The sequence below is a fragment of the Chrysemys picta genome, chromosome 12, assembly GCF_011386835.1.
Source record: "Chrysemys picta bellii isolate R12L10 chromosome 12, ASM1138683v2, whole genome shotgun sequence".
NCBI lineage: Eukaryota > Metazoa > Chordata > Testudines > Emydidae > Chrysemys > Chrysemys picta.
The window spans coordinates 27,184,069-27,204,164 of record NC_088802.1 but is presented as its reverse complement, the minus strand read 5'-3'; the positions used below and the strand labels follow the sequence as shown (position 1 = coordinate 27,204,164).

Genomic DNA, 20,096 nt, shown 5'->3' with positions numbered 1-20,096 from the left:
ACTGAGTCCGCCCCGGAACAGCCAGACATCGCATGGCTGGGGCTGGGCTGCACAGCAGGGCTGCACCCAGCGGACTCTGATCTCCCCCATCCCTCCCTGTCCCCCCGCCCCGCAGCGATGCCAACACTGGGGCTGTTTTCTTAGGATTATGATCATTAATAAGAACACCGAGCAACTGGGGCGCTGGGACAATGTGGGGGCGGGGGATGCTGAGAGCCACTGACCCACGCTGTGAACCCCATGTATCATGCAGCACTTTTACCTTCACCAGGGGCATTTCTTGCTGCTTTCTGCAGCACTCGGCAACTCCCCGTCTTGTTGTACAGAGATGAAGAAATAAGGGACGTCCCTTGTAATAAGGGACTGTTGGCAACCCCAGGTCAGAGACCCACAGGCTCAGCCAGTCTGGTATCGTCCCCCCCCCCCAAAAACAGATCAGTGGGCTCAGCCAACCGGTATCTGACCCCCCCCCTGCCACCCCAGAACACAGGGCCGGCTTTAGGACGATTCACCCAATTCCCTGGACTTGGGCCCCGTGCCTAAGAGGGCCCCACGCCCGCGCCTAAGGGCCCTGCGCCTTAGGCACCTTTTTAATTTTTATTTTCTCACCCAGCGGCGGTCCATTCCGGGTCTTCAGTGGCATTTTGGCGGTGGGGGGTCCTTCAGTGCCGTGGAAGACCCGGAGCTGAGTGAAGGACCCCCCCGCCGCCAAAGTGCTGCCGAAGACCCGGACCGCCGCCAGGTATTCAAATCGGGCCAGCAGGTCCTAAAGCTGGCTCTGCCAGAACAGATCGGTGGGTCCAGCCAGGGGGTATCTCGCCCCCTCCCACCCCAGAACTGATAGGTGGGGCTAACCACCCATTATCTCGCCCCCTGGCACCCCAGAACTGATCAGTGGGCCCAGCCAGCCCTGTGTCCAGTTTCCAACAGTACCAGCTGTGCAGTGGCAGATGTAACAGCCCGGTGATGGGGCTCTAGCAGGATAAACCACCCACATGGGTTAATTCCTTCCTCGCTCTCCAGCGTTAGACAGTGTCTCTGTCTGTGGCTCTCCTGGCTGTTTGTTACAGCGCAGCCTCCTTTGGGGCTTTTTCTTATATAGGCTCCTATTACCCCCCACCCCCGTCCTGATTTTTCACACTTGCTGTCTGGTCACCCTTCTCCTCTCTCAGACCCCAGCCCTGCTAATCTCACAGTGACACATGGTGACAGGGGGTCCCACAGGCTAACCGTGGGTGACACAGGGAAAAGTGAGAGCCAGCCACCCCATTTCCTCAGGCCACATTTTGAATGTCTCCCCCTTCCATTTCCACTGACCCGTCTCCTGGCTGGGAGCAGCCGGTCTTGGGCGTCACTCATTATCTTCAAAAAAAGAACAGGAGTACTTGTGGCACCTTAGAGACTAACAAATTTGACTAACTGTCATTATGCAAGGCACTGCATTTAGCCGTATGGAGTGGAAATCCATCAACCTCATGAAAAAATTCGTACAGATACAGACAGACATCATCTTCCTTTCCAAATGCAAGCAGATGGACATCATACCAAAAAAATTTGTTAGTCTCTAAGGTGCCACAAGTACTCCTGTTCTTTTTGCGGATACAGACTAACACGGCTGCTACTCTGAAACCACTCATTATCTTGGGGTCCTCTGGTGGGTCCAGGGATTATGAGCACTCCCAAGGCAAATGGGCGGATTGGAGGTATCAGGGCGGTGAATTGTCACACCCCTGAGGTGCGTAAATGGTGACTAGATCTTGTACCAGGTCTTAGCCCTGGGGCAATTCCTCCCCCCACCAGGCACCTGGTCAATATCCTCCAGGCAGGCGCTATAGTGCTGGACGCACCTGCCCCTCCTGCTGTCCTGCAAACCACCACCTCGCTCTCAGCTCCATTCCCTGCGGGCCACCCCTGGAGCGGTGCCACAGGCCCCACAGACAGCGCTGCCCCCTCGGGATTGGATCCCAATGGACCCTGCCCGGAGAATTTTTAGCCTTTGCTGCAGCAACGGGTGTGGTATCTTGCTCTTTTGGTGGCAATCACCGAGGGCTATGGACTTTGTGCCAGGGCTGGGACGATGGAGGGGTGTGAGAAGGAGACAGCTGCTAGCTAGCAAGCTCCCACTCACTTACAGAGCAAGCTTGGGAGCTCTGATCAAAGGGACGCTGACTCCAGTGGAGTGACGCTGATTGTCCCCAGCTGCAGATCTGGCCTCATTGACTCCAATAGAGCTAGGGTCCATTGATCAAAGTCTAAAATATGGAAAGAACAAGTCAAAAATTACTTAGACAAGTTAGATGTCTTCAAATCATGAGGGCCTGATGAAATGCATCCTAGATTACTCAAGGAGCTGACTGAGGAGATATCTGAGTCATTAGCAATTATCTTTGAAAAGTCATGGAAGCTGGGAGACATTCCAGAAGACTGGAAAAGGGCAAATATAGTGCCCATCTATAAAAAGGGAATAAGGACAACCTGGGGAATTACAGACCAGTCAGCTTAATTTCTGTACCCGGAAAGATAATGGAGCAAATAATTAAGCAATCAATTTGCAAACACCTAGAAGATAATGAGGTGATAAGTAACAGCCATCATGGATTTGTCAAGAACAAATTGTGTCAGACCAACCCGATATCTTTCTTTGACAGGGTAACAAGCTTTGTGGATAGGGGGGAAGTGGTAGATGTGGTATATCTTGACTTTAGTAAGGCTTTTGATACTGTCTCACATGACCTTCCCATATACAAACTAAGGAAATACAACCTACATGGAGCTACTACAAGGTGGGTGCATAACTGGTTGGAAAATCATTCCCAGAAAGTAGTTATCCGTGGTTCACAGTCATGCTGGAAAGGCATAATGAATGGGGTCCCGCAGGGATCGGTTCTGAGTCCGGTTCTGTTCAAGATCTTCAGTGAAACACTGTTGCAAAAAAAGCAAACATCATTATCAGGAATATTGTAAGCGAGACCCGAGAAGTAATTCTTTTGCTCTACTCTGTGCTGATTAGGCCTCAACTGGAGTATTGTGTTCATTTCAGGAAAGATGTGGACAAATTGGAGAAAGTCCAGAGAAGAGCAACAAAAATGATGAAAGGTCTAGAAAACATGACCTATGAGGGAAAATTGAAAAAACTTAAAAAATGGAAAAGACTGAGAGGGGACATGATAACAGTTTTCAAGTACATAAAAGGTTGTTACAAGGAGGAAGGAGAAAAATTGTTCTTACCCTCTGAGGTTAGGACAAGAAGCAATGGGCTTAAATTGCAGCAAGGGCAGTTTAGGTTGGACATCAGGAAAAACTTCCTATCAGGGTGGTTAAACACTGGAATAAATTGCCTAGGGAGATTGTGGAGTCTCCATCATTGGGGATCTTTAAGAGCAGGTTGGACAAACAGCTGTCAGGAATGGTCTAGATAATGCTTAGTCCTGCCATGAGTGCAGGGTACTGGACTAGATGACCTCTCGAGATTCCTTCCAGTTCTATGATTCTATGATTTTATGACTTCAGCTGGGGATTTGGCCCCAACCCCAGCTGAAGATCTGGCCCCATGTCTCCAATGGAGCTATAGCCTATTGACACCGGCTGTAGCCCCATTGACTACAGCTACATTGGAATACAAGCCCCACTGCATGGCTGAGGCTGGCCTGGGTCAGCTGAGTCAGGCTCGCGCGACTTGGCTTCGGAGGTTAAAAGTTGCAGTGTAGACGTTCAGGCTTGGAGCAGAGTCCTGGCTCTGGGATCCTCCCGCCTTGCATGGTCCCAGGGGCCAGGTTCCAGCCCTAGCCTGAATGTCTACACAGCAATTTTTAGCCCCACAGCCTGAGCCCCACAAGTGTGAGTCAGCTGCTCCAGGTCAGCCATGGGTCTTTTATTCCAGTGTAGATGTCCCTCGGTGGGCCTCACTCCATGGCTGGGCTAGTACAACCCAGATAATAAACACTGAATCATGCCTGGGAATGTTTCAACCCACCCTTTCCCCCACCCAAAAAGGTGTCGTCGTTGATGTTTTCCATGGGGAATTTTGGAACGAGGCCCTTTTCCTGTTGTGTTGAATGGCGGTTTTCATTTGGGTTTGTAATATATATTAGACTTTGGTGGCATTTCTCCCCAGGTTTCCCCCCTTTCTTGCCACTGAATGCAAGAACCCAAATGACTCACTTAAAGCTTTCTTTGATTATCTTTCCCCTGTCTTTTTGCAGACAGCACCCAGCGTCGGGGGCTCCCAGGTGCTGCCATGCTACAAACACAGCCATAAATAATAAGCACATATCATAGAATCATAGAATATTAGGGCTGGAAGGGACCTCAGGAGGTCATCTAGTCCAACCCCCCGCTCAAAGCAGGACCAATCCCCAACTAAATCATCCCAGCCAGGGCTTTGTCAAGCCTGACCTTAAAAACCTCTAAGGAAGGAGATTCCACCACCTCCCTAGGTAACCCATTCCAGTGCCTCACCTCCTTGTTCTGTCATCTGCTACCACTGAGAACAGTCTAGATCCATCCTCTTTGGAACCCCCTTTCAGGTAGTTGAAAGCAGCTATCAAATCCCCCTCATTCTTCTGTTCCGCAGACTAAGTAATCCCAGTTCCCTCAGCCTCTCCTCATAAGTCATGTGCTCCAGCCCCCTAATCATTTTTGTTGCTGTCCGCTGGACTCTTTCCAATTTTTCCACATTCTTCTTGTAGTGCGGGGCCCAAAACTGGACACAGTACTCCAGATGAGGCCTCACCAATGTCGAACAGAGGGGAATGATCATGTCCCTTGATCTGATGGCAATGCCCCTACTTGTACAGCACAAAATGCCTTAGCCTTCTTGGCAACAAAGGCACACTGTTGACTCATATCCAGCTTCTCGTCCACCATAACTCCTATGTCCTTTTCTGCAGAACTGCTGCCTAGCCATTTGGTTCCTAGTCTGTAGCAGTGCATGGGATTCTTCCATCCTAAGTGCAGCACTCTGCGCTTGTCCTTGTTGAACTTCATCAGATTTCTTTTGGCACAATCCTCTCATTTGTCTAGGTCCCTCTGTATCCTATCCCTACCCTCCAGCGTTTCTACCACTCTTCGCAGGTTAGTGTCATCTGCAAACTTACTGAGAATGCAGTCCACGCCATCCTCCAGATCATCAATGAAGATATTGAACAAAACCAGCCCCAGGACCGACCCTTGGGGCACTCCGCTTGATACCAGCTGCCAACTAGACATGGAGCCATTGATCACTACCTGTTGAGCCTGATGATCTAGCCAGCTTTCTATCCACCTTCTAGTCCATTCATCCAGCCCATACGTCAGGGCCGGCTTTAGGCCGATTCAGCCGATTCGGCTGAATTGGGCCCCGCGCCAAGAGGGCCCCGCGCTGCAGCTATCAACCCCGCCCCGCCCCCAGCTCACTTCCCTGGCCCCTCCTCCCCTCCCCTGAACGCCCCGCCCCCTCCCCTGCTTCCCGCGAATCAGAGATTCGCGGGAAGTCTGAGACGAAGCAGGGGCGGGCCAGCACCACGAGGTAAGCTGGGGTGGGGGCGGGAGAAGGGCTCCGGGGAGGCGCGCCCATCCCGCAGGCCCCAGCGGCTCTGGCCCGGCTTGGCTCCAGCCCGGCCCAGTCCCCGCGGCTCGGGGCCCCCCGTCCCCCCCGCGGCGCGGCTCGGCTCGGGTCCCCCCCCCCCCAGCGCGGCTTCCGCGGCGCGGCTGGGATCCCCCCCACCCCCGGCGCGGCTCCCGCGGCGCGGCTCGGGTCCCCCTGTCCCCGGCCCCCCGGTGGCGCGGCTCGGGTCCCCCCGGCCCCCCGGCGCGGCTTCCACGGCGCGGCTGGGACCCCCGGCGCAGCCCCCGCGGCGTGGCTCGGGTCCCCCCCCCCGGCACGGCTTCCGCGGCGCGGCTGGGATTCCCCCCAGCGTGGCTCCTGCGGCGCGGCTCGGGTCCCCCCATCCCCGCCCCCCCGGCGGCACGGCGCGGCTCGGGTCCCCCTGGCGGCGCAGCGCAGCTCGGGCCCCCACCCCCACCCCCGGCGCGGCTTCTGCGGCGCGGCTGGGATCCCCACCCCCGGCGCGGCTTCTGTGGCGCGGCTGGGACCCCCCCCCCGGCCCCCCTGCGGCGCGGCTCAGGTCCCCCGGCCCCCCCGTGGCGCGGCTCGGGTCCCCCCGGCCCCGGCCCCCCCGCGGCGCGGCTCGGGTCCCCCCGGCAGCGCGGCTCGGGTCCTGGGGGCGGGGCTTGCAGCAAGCCCCGCCCCCAGGGATCGGGCCCCGCTCTTGGTAAAGCCGGCCCTGCCATATGTCTTTAATTTGCCGGCAAGAATATTGTGAGAGATCATATCAAAAGCTTTGCTAAAGTTAAGGAATAACACGTCCACTGCTTTCCCCTAATCCACAGAGCCAGTTATCTCGTCATAGAACGCAATGAGGTTAGTCAGGCATGACTTGCCCTTGATGACTTACCCCCCATGTAACAGCTGGGGGGCGGGGATGTTCTTTATCTTTGTCCATTCTGTACCAAACTTATCCAGCTTTGGAAAAGTGACAGAGCAGCAAAAAGAAAAGAGAAACTGGGTGCTGCCCTGCTGCAGTCTGGGTACTGGATCCCATGTTACCTGGGAACCGGACCAGTGCTGCCTCTAATTTTTCCCAGCCATGTGCGGAATTAATTTTGTTATGTGCACCAATATGAAGGTCATGTGTGACACATCACCTCCATATTGGCGCACATAACAAAATTCATGTGGCGGGGGTAGGGCCGAGGGGTTTGGAGTGTGGGAGGGGGCTCAGGGCTGGGACTAAGGGGTTCGGAGGGCAGGAGGGGGTGCAGACTCTGGCTGGGGGTGTGGGCTCTGGGGTGGGGCTGAGGATGAGAGGTTTGGGGTGCAGGAGGGTGCTCTGGACTGGGATCGAGTGGTTTGAAGGGTGGAAGGGGAATCAGGGCTGAGGCAGGGGGTTGTGGCATGGGGAGAGGCTCAGGGGTGCAGGCTCTGGGCGGTGCTTAAGCGGCTCCCGGAAGCAGCGGCATGTCCCTTCTCCGGCTCCTACCCAGAGGTGTGACTAGGCAGCTCTGCGCACTGCCCTGTTCACAGGCACCGCCCCTGCAGCTCCCATTGGCTGTGGTTCCCGGCCAATGGGAGCTGCGGGGGGCAGCACTTGGGGTGGGGGCAGTGTGCGAATTGGAGCGCCCTGGCTGCCTCTATGTGTAGGAGCCGGAGAGGGGCCATGCCGCTGCTTCTGGGAGCTGCGCGGAGCAGCCCCCAACCCTGCTCCCCAGCTGGAGCGGGGCAAGCCCCAGATCCCGCACCCCAGTGGGAGATCGAGAGCCAGATTAAAACGGCTGGTGGACTGGATCTGGTCCGCAGGCCGCAGTTTGCCCATCCCTGTGGTAGAGATTTGTCCATGCTTCAGGGACTCATGCACCTCAGCCAGGATTTGCAGTGACACTCAAATAGCATTGTCCAAACAGTCAGGTTTATTAGTCAGCTGGACACAGCCTAGGAAGTCCCTAGGTTAGCACAGAGAACTGAACATTAAAGCATAGACCTTTCTGGTCAGTCCAGAGCCCAGCCAAGCTGTAGTGAACCCCCATGGTCAAGCTCCATCTGTCTCCCCGTCTGACCTCTTTGGTCAGACTCCAGGTGAGCACCCAAATCTTATACCCCAACCTCCCCATCTCCAGTCCTCTGTTCTCCAGCTGGTGGATGTTGCTCAGCTCCCTGCGGAGACGGAATCCATCTCCCTCTGGGTCCCTGGATGGTAGGTGCCAATGTCCTGGTGACTGGATTTGCCATGGTCTTCCCAGATGCTCCACTGATATGGGGACGGAGGCCCAGACAGCCGGGCAACATCCACACCTATGTCTCTTAGCCTGCCCTGAGAGCAAACAGCTCTTTCCCCCCTGTGACAATGCGGTTCTGGCGGGACCCAACTGAGAGTGCCAACTCAGGACAAATTGCTCAAACAGGGCAGTTACAGCCCAAGGCTGGGGTTTTTCCACCTCTAAGGCAAACCAAACCAGCCAGACTAAGACTTCGGTCTCATCCCACTGGCTAACTACAAGTCTCACAAGCAATCTCCTTAGACACTCCAGTTTTTGAGTATTACCACCAGTGCCACACGTTATGGGGACAAATGGTTATAAAAACCAATACCCCAGTAAAAGAAAAAGGTTCTCCTGATCCCAAAGGACCAAGCCCCAGACCCAGGTCAATATACAAGTCAGACCTTACCCACAAATCACGCTATTGCCAATCCTTTAGAATCTAAAATTTAAAGGTTTATTCATAAAAGGAAAAAGATAGAAATGAGAGTTAGAATTGGTTAAATGGAATCAATTACATACAGTAATGGCAAAGTTCTTGGTTCAGGCTTGCAGCAGCGATGGAATAAACTGCAGGTTCAAATCAAGTCTCTGGAATACATCCCCAGCTGGGATGGGTCATTTAGTCCTTTGTTCAGAGCTTCGGTTTGTAGCCAAGTTCCTCCAGAGGTAAGAAGCAGGATTGAAGACAAGATGGAGATCAGGCATCAGCCTTATATAGTCTTTTCCAGGTGTAAGAACACCTCTTTGTTCTTACTGTGGAAAATTACAGCAAAATGGAGTCTGGAGTCACATGGGCCAGTCCCTGCATACTTTGCTGAGGTACAAGGCGTATCTGCCTTCTCTCAATGGGTCCATTGTATAGCTGATGGTCCTTAATGGGCCATCAAGCAGGCTAGGCAGAGCTAATCTCAGCTTGTCTGGGATATCACCCAGAAGCATAGCATAAGTTTGCCATACAGACAGTATAGAGCCAATATTCATAACTTCGACTACAAAACTGATACACACATATAGACAGCATAATCATAACCAGTAAACCATAACCTTGTCCTAGACACCCCATTTGACCCCCTTTATACAAGATTTGGGTGCCACTACAGGACCTTGGTTGCAACAATGATCTATATGGTCCCAGTTTATGTCAATAACGTCACACCCCCGCACTGGGTAACAATGCAGCATGTAGGGGAAACTGAGACACGTATAGGTGTCATAAAAATATCACAGACGATTTCCACTTTGTCAGCGGGGGATGTTACCTTTGTGTGTGATGGAATTTGCTTTTCTTTTTTGAAGAACAGGTTTATTTCCATTTACGTAGTGTGAAAACAGCCTTCCAGCAAGGGGTCGTCACTAATAAAACATGGCCAACAACCTATACATGCATCTCTTCCATCCCTCCCCCCCATCCATTGTGGCGGCTGGTGTGTTGCATCAACAGGTTTGCATGTGCAGAGATCTGGCTGGGAAAGGCTCAGGGACACAGTCTAAGGCAGGTCCCTACAGACCAGACCCAGAAGAACGGGTAGATCTTCCCAGAAAAGGAGGAGGTGAAGGTGTGGAGGGGGGCCATGGTATCAGCATCGTAGAAGCACACAACCCCTCCTTCATAGTCCAGATACACTCTGATCTTGCCAGGGTTCTGGGGCGGGTCCAGCGGGCTCCATTCCACAGTGACTTCCCGGTACTGGCCCCTGGAGAGCTGGATGGCCCACGTGCCTTGCTTGGGGCTGAAATTGAACCGTCCCTTCCTGCTGGCAGACTCCCTGGTGACGCCCAAAGCCCAGCCCCCTGTGCCATCCACCTCCACGTCCCAGTAATACGTCCCTGACTCATAGCCGTTGGAGCCGAGCACGCAGGAGTAAACGTCGAATCTCCCCGGGCCATCAGGCAGTGATTGTCTTGGACCTGTGTTCCTTAGGCCCTTCCTCTCTGCAAACAGCTCCAGACTGGGGTGAGCTGTTTTTGGGTCCAGGGTCACGTCCGCTAGAGACAGACAGATGGGGGGCGGGGTGGGGGGACAGATTCAGGGAAGGCAGTTTGCTCATTTCAAAGACTTAAATTGGTCCAGCTGGAGAACGAGACGTTTTAAAGCAAAACTCCAGCAAAAGCTGGGAGTCAGGGAGAAACATCTGCCAAGGAGCATGGTGCACTCTGCTTAAACCATGACTTTCCACACCCCTCCCAGAGCTGGGACAGAACCCAGGAGTCCTGACTCCCAGACCCCAGTTTCCCATATCTATTAGACCCCTCCCCCCCCGCCAGTGTTAGAACGCAGGAGTCCTGACTCCCAGCTGCCCACCCATAACCCACTAGACCGCTCTTCCCTCCCACAGCCAATGTTAGAACCCAGGTGTCCTGACTCCCACTTGCCCACCGATAACCCACTAGACCCCACTTCCTTCCCAGAGCTGGGAATAGAGCCCAGGAGTCCTGACTCCCAGCCCCCATTTTTCCTTAACTACTAGATTCCTCTCCCCTCCCACAGCCAATCTTAGAACCCAGGAGTCCTGACTCCCAGTTGCGCACCCATATCCCGCTAGACCTAACTCTCCATTTTGGATTTACCGGCTTTGAGAAATGCTTCTTTCCAACCTGAAATGAGAAGAGAACAACAGGCCAGGGCTTAGTCCAGGGCAGTTAACTGCCTAGCTAAGTTACATATAGTCTAGAGATCAAATTCACACTCACTTGGTCTGCCATGGCTTTCCTCTGTGGACACAAAGAGACAGCACGTTAGCCTGGGCCTGGGTTCCAAACCTGTCCATGTCTCGCTCTGGGCCCAGCATTAAACCCACCCAGCCGGGAGAACCGATGCTCAGAGACACCCAGGGCAGCCTAGGTCTGCCCACCTCCCTTGTCCCAGCAGAAGAACCTTCTCGACCCAAACAAAACCTTCAGGTCCGGATTCGAGCCTTTTTGAACTTATTTTTGTACACCTGAAATTCAAGGCAATTCTGAGAGGAAAAATCTGCATGGATCACATTGGGAAGGTCGAATCTAAACATTTTGATTTTCTTCAGCATTTTAGTCGATTTCATTTTTTCCCCCAGCTCAAATAACTGGGAGAAAGAGACACGAATTCACAACACATTTTGGTGTCATCGAATCTGCATTTTTCACCGAAAACAAAGTTTCAGTCCAAAAACTGCACCCCAATCTAGACACCATGCTGGGGTGGGAAGGGCTGATGGATCCTCTAGGGGACCCACTCACTGCCTCTCTGGGCGTTACACTGCAGCCCCAGATTTGCTAGGGCATTTGCGTTCCCCAAGTCGCTTGCGCCGGTGCCACCAGAAACCTCGCCGCGTGGCGCCTGATTTAAAGGAGTCGTTACCCAGTCTGAGTTAACATGGCCCAACTCCCAGGAATGGCTGAAGGTGAAGAAGAAACTTACTTAGAAATGTGTAGATGGCACCTGTAAAACAAACGGAGAAACACATTCACCGACAGGGCACCGGCCACCAGAGGGTGTTGTTAACTCTCAGGACAGCAGGGTGTCTGTGCAGCGCCCGACACAAGGGGGCACGGATCTCAGGTGGGGTATCTAGAGGCTACTGTGGTATGCACATAGGTGACGACTGGGGGTGCTCCGGGGCTCAAGCACCCACGGGAAAAAAAAACACACCCACGGACCATGGCCCTGCCCTGAGGTCCCACTCCCACTCCACCCCCAGGCCCCGCCCCCACTTGGCCTCTTCCCCCATGGCCCCACCTGTGCTGCACCTCTTCCTGCCTCCCTGCTCGCTCCTCTCGGCACTCTCCCCCCGTCACTTGCCCTCAAGGCAGGAAAGGGTAAAAAGGAGCAAGTGGTAGGTAGGCAGGTGGGGGGGTCTCAGGGGAGGGAGTAGACAGGAGTGGGCGGGAGGCATTCAGGGGCAGAGAGGAGTGAGTGGCGGGTAGGCGGGCGGGGGGGACACTCGGGGGAGGGGCAGAGAGGAGTGAGCGCGGGCGGGAGGCACTCAGGGTGGAGAGGAGTGAGCAGCGTGTGGGTGGATGGCGGGGACACTCGGGGGAGGGGGCAGAGAGGAGTGGGTGGAAGACACTCAGGAGAGGGGGCAGAGAGGAGTGAGCGCGGGTGGGAGGCACTCTGGGGTGGAGAGGAGTGAGTGGTGGGCAGGGGACACTCAGAGAAGGGGGTGGAAAGGAACAAGCAAGAGGTGCTTGGGGCCGAGGAGGAGTGAGCGGTGGTGGGTGGATGGGGGGGACACTCGGGAAGGGGCGGAGAGGAGTGGGCGGGAGGTGCTCGGGGTAAGGGGCGGAGAGTAACAAGCATGTGCGGGAGGCACTTGCGGGTGGAGAGGAGCAAGTGGCGGGTGGGGGGACACTCAGGGGAGGGGCTGAGAGGAGCGAGCGCAGGCGGGAGGCACTTGGAGGTGGGGAGGAGCGAGTGGGGGGTGGGTGGGCAGCGGGACACTCGGGGGAGGAGGCGGAGAGGAGTGAGCAGGAGGTGCTCTGGGGTGGAGAGGAGGGAGTGGCGGGTGGGCGCACGCTAGGGGAAGTGGTGGAGAGGAACGAGTGCAGCGGGAGGCACTCGGGGGGTGGAGAGGAGTGAGCAGTGGGCGGGCAGGCAGGGGGACACTTGGGGGAGGGGGTGGAGAGGAGCAGGCGGGAGACACTCAGGGGTGGAGAGAAGCGAGCGGTGGGTGGATGGACGGAGGGATACTCAGGGGAGGGGGCAGAGAGGAGCAGGCGGGAGGCGCTCGGGGGAGGGGAGCGAGCCTGGGCAGGAGGCAATTGCGCTTGGAGAGAAGCAAGCAGCGGGCAGGTGGACACTCGGGGGAGGGGGTGGTGAGAAGTAGGTGGGAGGCACTTGGAGGCTGAGAAGAGCGAGCGGTGGTAGGTGGATGGTGGGGACACTCGGGAGGGAGTGGAGAGGAGTGGGCAGGAGGCACTTGGGGGAGGGGTGGAGAGGAGTGGGCAGGAGGCATTCGGGGATGGAGAGGAGCGAGCACCATGTGGGCAGGCAGGGGGAAGGGGAGGGGGTGGAGAGGAGCAGGTGGGAGGTACTCGGGGGCAAAGAGGAGCAAGCAGTGGGTGGGTGGGCGGGGGACACTCAAGGGAGGGAGCGGAGAGGAACGAGCGTGGGCAGGAGGCACTTGGTGGTGAAGAGGAACGAGTGGCGGGCGGGAGGCGCTCGGGGGGTGGAGAGGAGCGAGTGGTGGGTGGTTGGATGGAAGGACACTTGGGGGAGGGGGCGGAGAGGAGCAGGTGGGAGGCACTCAGGGGTGGAGAGGAGGGAGTGGTGGGTGGTTGGATGGAAGGACACTTGGGGGAGGGGGCGGAGAGGAGCAGGTGGGAGGCACTCAGGGGTGGAGAGGAGCGAGTGGTGGGTGGTTGGATGGAAGGACACTTGGGGGAGGGGGCGGAGAGGAATGGGTGGGAGGCACTTGGGGGAGCATGTGGAGAGGAACGAGTGTGGGCAGGAGGCACTTGTGGGTGGAGAGGAGCAAGCAGCGGGTGGGCGGACACTGGGCGGGGCGGTGAGAAGCGAGCGAAGATGGGAGACGCTTGGGGACGGAGAGGAGCGAGCAGTGGATGGATAGGCAAGGTAACACTGAGGGGAAGGAGTGGAGAGGAACAGACAGGGGGTCTTAGAGGATGGTGGAAAGGAGTGTGCAGGAGGTGCTCGGGGGAGGGGATGAAGAGGAACAAGCAGAGAGCAGGCGAGGGGTCTTGGGGGTGGGGACAGAGTGGGGGCGGGGCCTCAGGGTGGAGAGGGGGTGGAGCAGCTACTAGCAAAAACAAAAGTCAGCACCTGTGGGTACACACAAGGAAAATACTGATAACGGAAAGGCTGGGAAATGTTATAACATTTGACACCCAAGTGAAGATTAATTTCCTTTCCTCTCTTAACATGAATTACCGGCAATGGGAAAAATATGCCCAGGTAGAAAGAGGGAGGGTCAAATCATGTGAGCATCCAAGGATCTATGCGGTCTACAGCACCAAGGACCTGCAGATCTGTCGAAGGACATCTCGTTTCTTTCTTTCCAGTGGCAAAAGGGTTAAATAGGAGCTTTACCTTTCTTTTTGTGAATCCTCCATAGGAAGAGGGCAGCCAAGGCGAGGAAGCAAACACAGATCGTCAGGATTACAAAGAGGGGGACCCGCCAGGAGGAAACTCTGGGGAAGAAAGTGTCTGCAGGGAAGAGAAGAACACAGGTTAACTCACGTCACCCATTCTGCCCCATGCAGATGTGACATAAAATAATTAATAAACCTAGTAACAGGTTGTGGGACCCTTTTAGCTCCTTGTGCTAGATAGAAAAGGCTGGAATCAGTTCTTTTGTTTTTGGTAATGTCAAAAGGTTACAATACAATACAAACTATTAAATAAAAATATATCCTATGGGTTAATATAAAATATATAAATATACTATAATCTAGTAGAGTATGAATACGCCAATATAATATCAAAGTCCAAACAAACTGAATCCAAAGGATGACACTGAAATGAAACATTTTTGGAACGAAATGAGAAAGTCAAAATTATTCAATTTGACTAATTCCAGTCAAATATCTAGTTTACGTTCCCAGTAAAGGTTTGCTTCCAACAAAAATGCACCTGCCTTGAACATTTTCAAACCAGCTCTAATCAGGATATTCCACTATTATTATTTATTATTCGTATGACCTCGGGTCCCTAGCCATGGACCAGGAACCTACTGTGCTAGGGACTGGACAAACACAGAACCAAAGGATGGTCTCTACCCCAAACAGCTGACAATCTAAGAATAAGACAGGAGACAACAGATGGATAAGACAGATGTGGAATAGAATGGAACAATGAGACAACAGTGGTCAGCATGATAGATGAGGGTCCCATGGCTCCAGCAGCCTAACTGAGATGAGGGCCCTGTTATTCTGGGTGCTGCACAGACAAACAGTGACCGAGATCAGGGCCCCATTGTGCCAGGTGCTGCACAGTCATACAGTGACTGAGATCGGGGCCCTGTTGTGCCAGGCGCTGAACAGACACACAGTGACTGAGATCAGGGCCCTGTCACGCCTGGCGCTGCACAGACACACAGTGACTGAGATCAGGGCCCTGTCACGCCTGGCGTTGCACAGACACACAGTGACCAAGGTCAGGGCCCTGTCACGCCTGGCGCTGCACAGACACACAGTGACTGAGATCAGGGCCCTGTCACAACTGGCGCTGCACAGACACACAGTGACTGAGATCAGGGCCCTGTCACGCCTGGCGTTGCACAGACACACAGTGACTGAGATCAGGGCCCTGTCACGCCTGGCGCTGCACAGACACACAGTGACTGAGATCAGGGCCCTGTCACAACTGGCGCTGCACAGACACACAGTGACTGAGATCAGGGCCCTGTCACGCCTGGCGCTGCACAGACACACAGTGACTGAGATCAGGGCCCTGTCACAACTGGCGCTGCACAGACACACAGTGACTGAGATCAGGGCCCTGTCACAACTGGCGCTGCACAGACACACAGTGACTGAGATCAGGGCCCTGTCACGCCTGGCGCTGCACAGACACACAGTGACTGAGATCAGGGCCCTGTCACGCCTGGCGCTGCACAGACACACAGTGACTGAGATCAGGGCCCTGTCACGCCTGGCGCTGCACAGACACACAGTGACTGAGATCAGGGCCCTGTCACGCCTGGCGCTGCACAGACATACAGTGACCGAGGTCAGGGCCCTGTCACGCCTGGCGCTGCACAGACACACAGTGACTGAGATCAGGGCCCTGTCACGCCTGGCGCTGCACAGACACACAGTGACTGAGATCAGGGCCCCGTTTTCCGGGCGCTGCACAGACACACAGTGACTGAGATCAGGGCCCTGTCACGCCTGGCGCTGCACAGACATACAGTGACTGAGATCAGGGCCCCGTTTTCCGGGCGCTGCACAGACACACAGTGACTGAGATCAGGGCCCTGTCACGCCTGGCGCTGCACAGACATACAGTGACTGAGATCAGGGCCCCGTTTTCCGGGCGCTGCACAGACACACAGTGACCGAGATCAGGGCCCTGTCACACCTGGCGCTGCACAGACACACAGTGACCAAGATCAGGGCCCCATTTTCCAGGCACTGCACAGACACACAGTGACCGAGATCAGGGCCCCATTTTCCAGGCACTGCACAGACACACAGTGACCGAGATCAAGGTCTGCTGCGCCTGGCGCTGCACAGACATACAGTAAGAGATTGCCCCTGCCATAAAGTTGTCACTATCTATAAATGCCATTCTCCACCACTGGAGATCTGGCTCCAGCTCTGTGTTTCCTTGTTCCATCAGCAGCTCACCGGAGATGAAAATGGCCGATACTTTCTCTGGGTCGGGCGAGCCAGGGCTGAGGGTGCAGGTCAGTGCTGGATCCGAGCTCTCGGTCATCACCACGGTGCTGGAGACGTTGAATAAGCCGTCGTCACTTTGCAGTTTCTGTTCGGACTCTGGACTCAGGATTTTTTTATGGCTGTTTCTCCAGAGCACATTGGGCTCCGGGTACCACCCTGCAGATAGACATGTGACCGAGACCCCCTTGTCCTCATACAAACCGACGTGGAGGAGGGGATCCGAACCAGAGCCTGGGGGAAACAAATCAACAGGAATTCGCCCTTGATTTCATGCTCTCCTCATTCCTGCTGGTCACACCAGGGCTTGGTTCCCCTCTCGCTCACCCGTGTAGGTTAGTTTACCCAAGAGAAGACTTAGAGTCACAGAAATGTCGGGCTGGACGGTATCTTGAGAGGTCATTATGTCCAGCCCCTGCACTGAGGCAGAATCAAGCAAACCTAGACCATCCCTGACAGGTGTTTGTCCAACCTGTTCTTACAACTCTCCAGTGACGGGGTTTCCACAACCTCCCTTGGAGCCTGGTTCAGAGCTTAACTCCCCTTACAGTTACAAAGTTTTCCCTAATATCTCACTTCAATCTCCCTTGCTGCAGATTAAGCCCGTTACTTCTTGTCCTACCTTCAGTGGCCATGGCGAACACATGATCCCCGTCCTCTTTGTAACAGCCCTTCATGTATCTGAAGGCTGTTATCAGGTCCCCCCTCAGTCTTCTCTTCTGAAGACCAGACATGCCCCGTTCTTTCAACCTTTCCTCCTTGGGCTGGTTTTCTAAATCTTTGATTGTTTTGTTGCTCTCCTCTGGTCTCTCCCCAGCTTGTCCATGGTTTTGCGGCCCCCTGAACTGGACACAGGCCTGCAGCTGATGCCTCACCAGCGCCACAGAGAACGGGACTGTTACCTCCCATGGCTTACAACACTTCTCTTGCTGGGCTCTACCCAGGGAAGAGATTCTGAGGGTAGAAGGCTCCTCAGACACAGGGAGAGGGAGAGCTGATGGCTGGGCACTGGACCTGAGACATCCACACTGGAAATAGGGGGCACATATCTGCCATTGCGGGGCATCCTCTATGGAAGGAGGCTCTGTCAGGCTGCTGGGGAGCCCACGTCCCTCAGGGTCCTTACATGCAGCCTGGACATCTCTGCCCCACAGGCTCTGCTCTGGCTGACCAGGAGAGCTGGGCTGGACGAAGGTGTCACTGGGGGAGGTTTTCTGGCCTGTGACTGCAGCAGGCTGCATGGGGAGGTCCCCCCCTCGGCCATCTCCCCCCGCCCCAGGCTGAATCCGGCCTCTCCCCATCCCAGGATCACTCACTCGTCAGGCGGAGCTCCAACGCGGCATCACTGAAGTAGGTGTCGGACTGGAAGTCACAGAGGTAGCGCCCTTCGTCCCGCAGGGTGAGGTTCCAGATCCGCAGGGCCAGGCTGCCGCTCTGGATCCCGTCCCGCAGGAGCTCCGTCCTGCCCCGGTACCTCTCACCCTGCACCTCGCTCCCGTCCGGCAGGTACACGTGGACATCCTGGCCTAGCTGGGGCTGGCTCCATTTCACCTGCATGGCCTGGGCACTGAGCGCGGGGGAGAGGTGGCAGGGCAGCAGCACAGTGCCCCCCAGCGGGGCGGAGAGGGGGCTGGTGGGAACCAGCACCTGGAAACTCACTGGGGAAAAGGGCAGAGAGACAAGCCTGGGGTCAGAGGGGAGTGGGGGGAAGCGGCTTCGCCTCTCACACAACCCAGCCCCCAGCCCCACCACCCCAGCGGATCCTGGAGAGAGGGGCTCAGGGAGAGCTGTGAGCAGGAGGGGGAGGGGTAGAGTGGGGGGGAAGGAGGCAGGGAGGGAGGGATGGTGTGTATGTGGAGGCCAGGGTGGAGGGGTGTGTGTATGGGAAAGGAAGGAGGCATGTGTGGATGGATGGATGGACGGAGAGGTATGTATGGGGATGGTTATGGGGGGGATGGGTGCAGGGATAGAGGGGTGAATATGGGGATGGATGGAGGGAGGGAGGAAGTGTGTGTATGGGGATGGATGGAGGAGTGTGTATGGATGTGGGTGGATGGATGAGGGGTGTGTATGGAGATGGATGTGGGGAAATGGATGGATGGATGTGGGTGGATGGCTACAGGGGTGTGTATGGGAATGGTGGAGGAGTGTGTATGGATATGGGTGGATGGTTGGAGAGATGAGTATGGGAATGGATGTGGGTGGATAGAGGGGTATATATGGGGATGGACAGAGGGGTGTGTATGGGGATGGATGGGTGGATGGATGAATGGAGGGGTGTGTATGGGGATGGATGTGGGGGGATGGATGGAGGGATGGACAGTGACTCCATTTGTCACACGTTACTGTGCGTATGAGTGAGCGCTAGATCCTGCGCTCTCACCCCCGAGCCCAGTGCATTATCAGGGCAGTCACCCCAGACTGTTCCCGCTGTACGTGAGAGCCGGCTGGGGCCCCATGACCACCCAGCACCATTAAGGACAGAGCCTCCTTACCAGCCACTGCAGTCTGAACGTGCAGGAGGAGGACGGCTGAGAGCAGGGCAGCGCTGGAGTGTGGGTGACGGGATCCCAGCATCTGGCAGGGCGGCTCTTCCTGGCCTCAGGGCTGGACAGGAGCCAATGGACTACGGGGAGACCAAGGAGACAAGGGATGAGAAGGGGAATAGCTGCTCACCCGAAGACCCCCTTCTTGTGTCAGTGGGAACCAGGAGGGTGGTTTATCCCACGAGGGAAAGCTGCTGCACGGGGAGCCCACACAAACACTGGGCGTGTCCCCCTTTGGGCTCTGCTCCATGGAATAGGATAATAGCCTGCTACTGCCACCACCTGGAGGAGCTACTCCTTCAGCTCCAGCAATTGAGGCTCCTGCTACAAGCGATGAAAGCCTGGGGGTCAAACCCTGCAGTCCACTTACATGCCGGGGGATGCTGGACATCTTGCTGGGCAGGCAGCACGTCTGGGACTATAGGCTGCACGTTTCAAAGGAGCAGAAAGGAATCAGTGGCCTGAGCAGAAGAGTGGGTGGGAAGTTTGTGGGGATGGGCGCCTTTTTCATAGAAAAGAGCAGTTTAATCATAACTGAAATATTTTGCAGGAACATGTCCACTTTTGACAACATTTTACAGGGGAAAAGTCAAAGGGACTCATTTCAGTTCAATAAGGGCAAAATACTGCCTTGGAAATGGGTCCTTACAATTAATTTCACTGTGACTTTTATCCCATTAAAGTTTGAAATAAAATATATATTATTTAATATTCCATATAATGCACAATATTTAATAATGTATATCATATACAGATTAATGAATACAATATATATTATAAAATAATAATTATATAGGCTTGGGAGAATTCAATTTTTTTTTATAATTTCGATGGATGAAATCAAAGTTCCTTTTAAGCATTTTTTCCCCAGTTTTTATCGATTTAACTTTCCACAGTTGCACCAGATCATGGGTTTAAACATTTTCCCCCATTTTTATTTATTTGAATTTTCACAGTGGTGGGAAATTATTGGGGACAGGGTCAGATAACTATTTAATGACAGTAGGCGCTGAGATATAACAAGTGACCACTTTATAACTGGTAACACAAACTGTTCACATCACATGGCAAAACATACAAAGTAAGCATGTTTAAATAACTCTAAGAAGTTCCCAAGCAGCAGTATTCTTATTTTGCCTATCTGCAAATTTTCAGTATCATCGAGGGAAATATTTTTTTTATCAGTTTGGTAAAATCGATGTTTACTGACATTTACAGATACAAATCAAATCCTTCTGAGCCTATTTAGCATTTAATATAATAATAAATGTAATATGCACTATATATTAGTCAATATAATATAATATAGACCATAGTATACAAATAATAATAAACGTAACAATATTATATAATAGTCAATTTAATATACAATAGGTCACGCTAAACAAAATGAATTGAAACAATACGGTTGAAATGAAC

The 20,096-nt window shown here is 54.4% G+C and overlaps 1 protein-coding gene across 4 annotated transcripts in view; it reads right to left on the bottom strand.

The window, feature by feature from the left end:
* Positions 1–8,228: 8,228 nt before the first annotated feature.
* LOC101938895 (butyrophilin subfamily 1 member A1-like) overlaps positions 8,229–20,096 on the bottom strand; it is a 23,493-nt gene continuing 11,625 nt past the window's right edge. For all 4 annotated transcript variants that reach the window (XM_065562478.1, XM_042842674.2, XM_024112649.3 and 1 more), the window contains 8 exons: positions 18,627–18,757; positions 17,448–17,789; positions 16,084–16,365; positions 13,823–13,939; positions 11,195–11,215; positions 10,489–10,509; positions 10,366–10,392; positions 8,229–9,783 (listed from right to left, as the gene is read on the bottom strand). In XM_065562478.1, the coding sequence (XP_065418550.1) occupies positions 9,272–9,783; positions 10,366–10,392; positions 10,489–10,509; positions 11,195–11,215; positions 13,823–13,939; positions 16,084–16,365; positions 17,448–17,789; positions 18,627–18,708 (1,404 nt within the window). In that variant the 5' untranslated portion in view covers positions 18,709–18,757 and the 3' untranslated portion in view covers positions 8,229–9,271. The remainder of the gene's footprint in view (positions 9,784–10,365; positions 10,393–10,488; positions 10,510–11,194; positions 11,216–13,822; positions 13,940–16,083; positions 16,366–17,447; positions 17,790–18,626; positions 18,758–20,096) is intronic.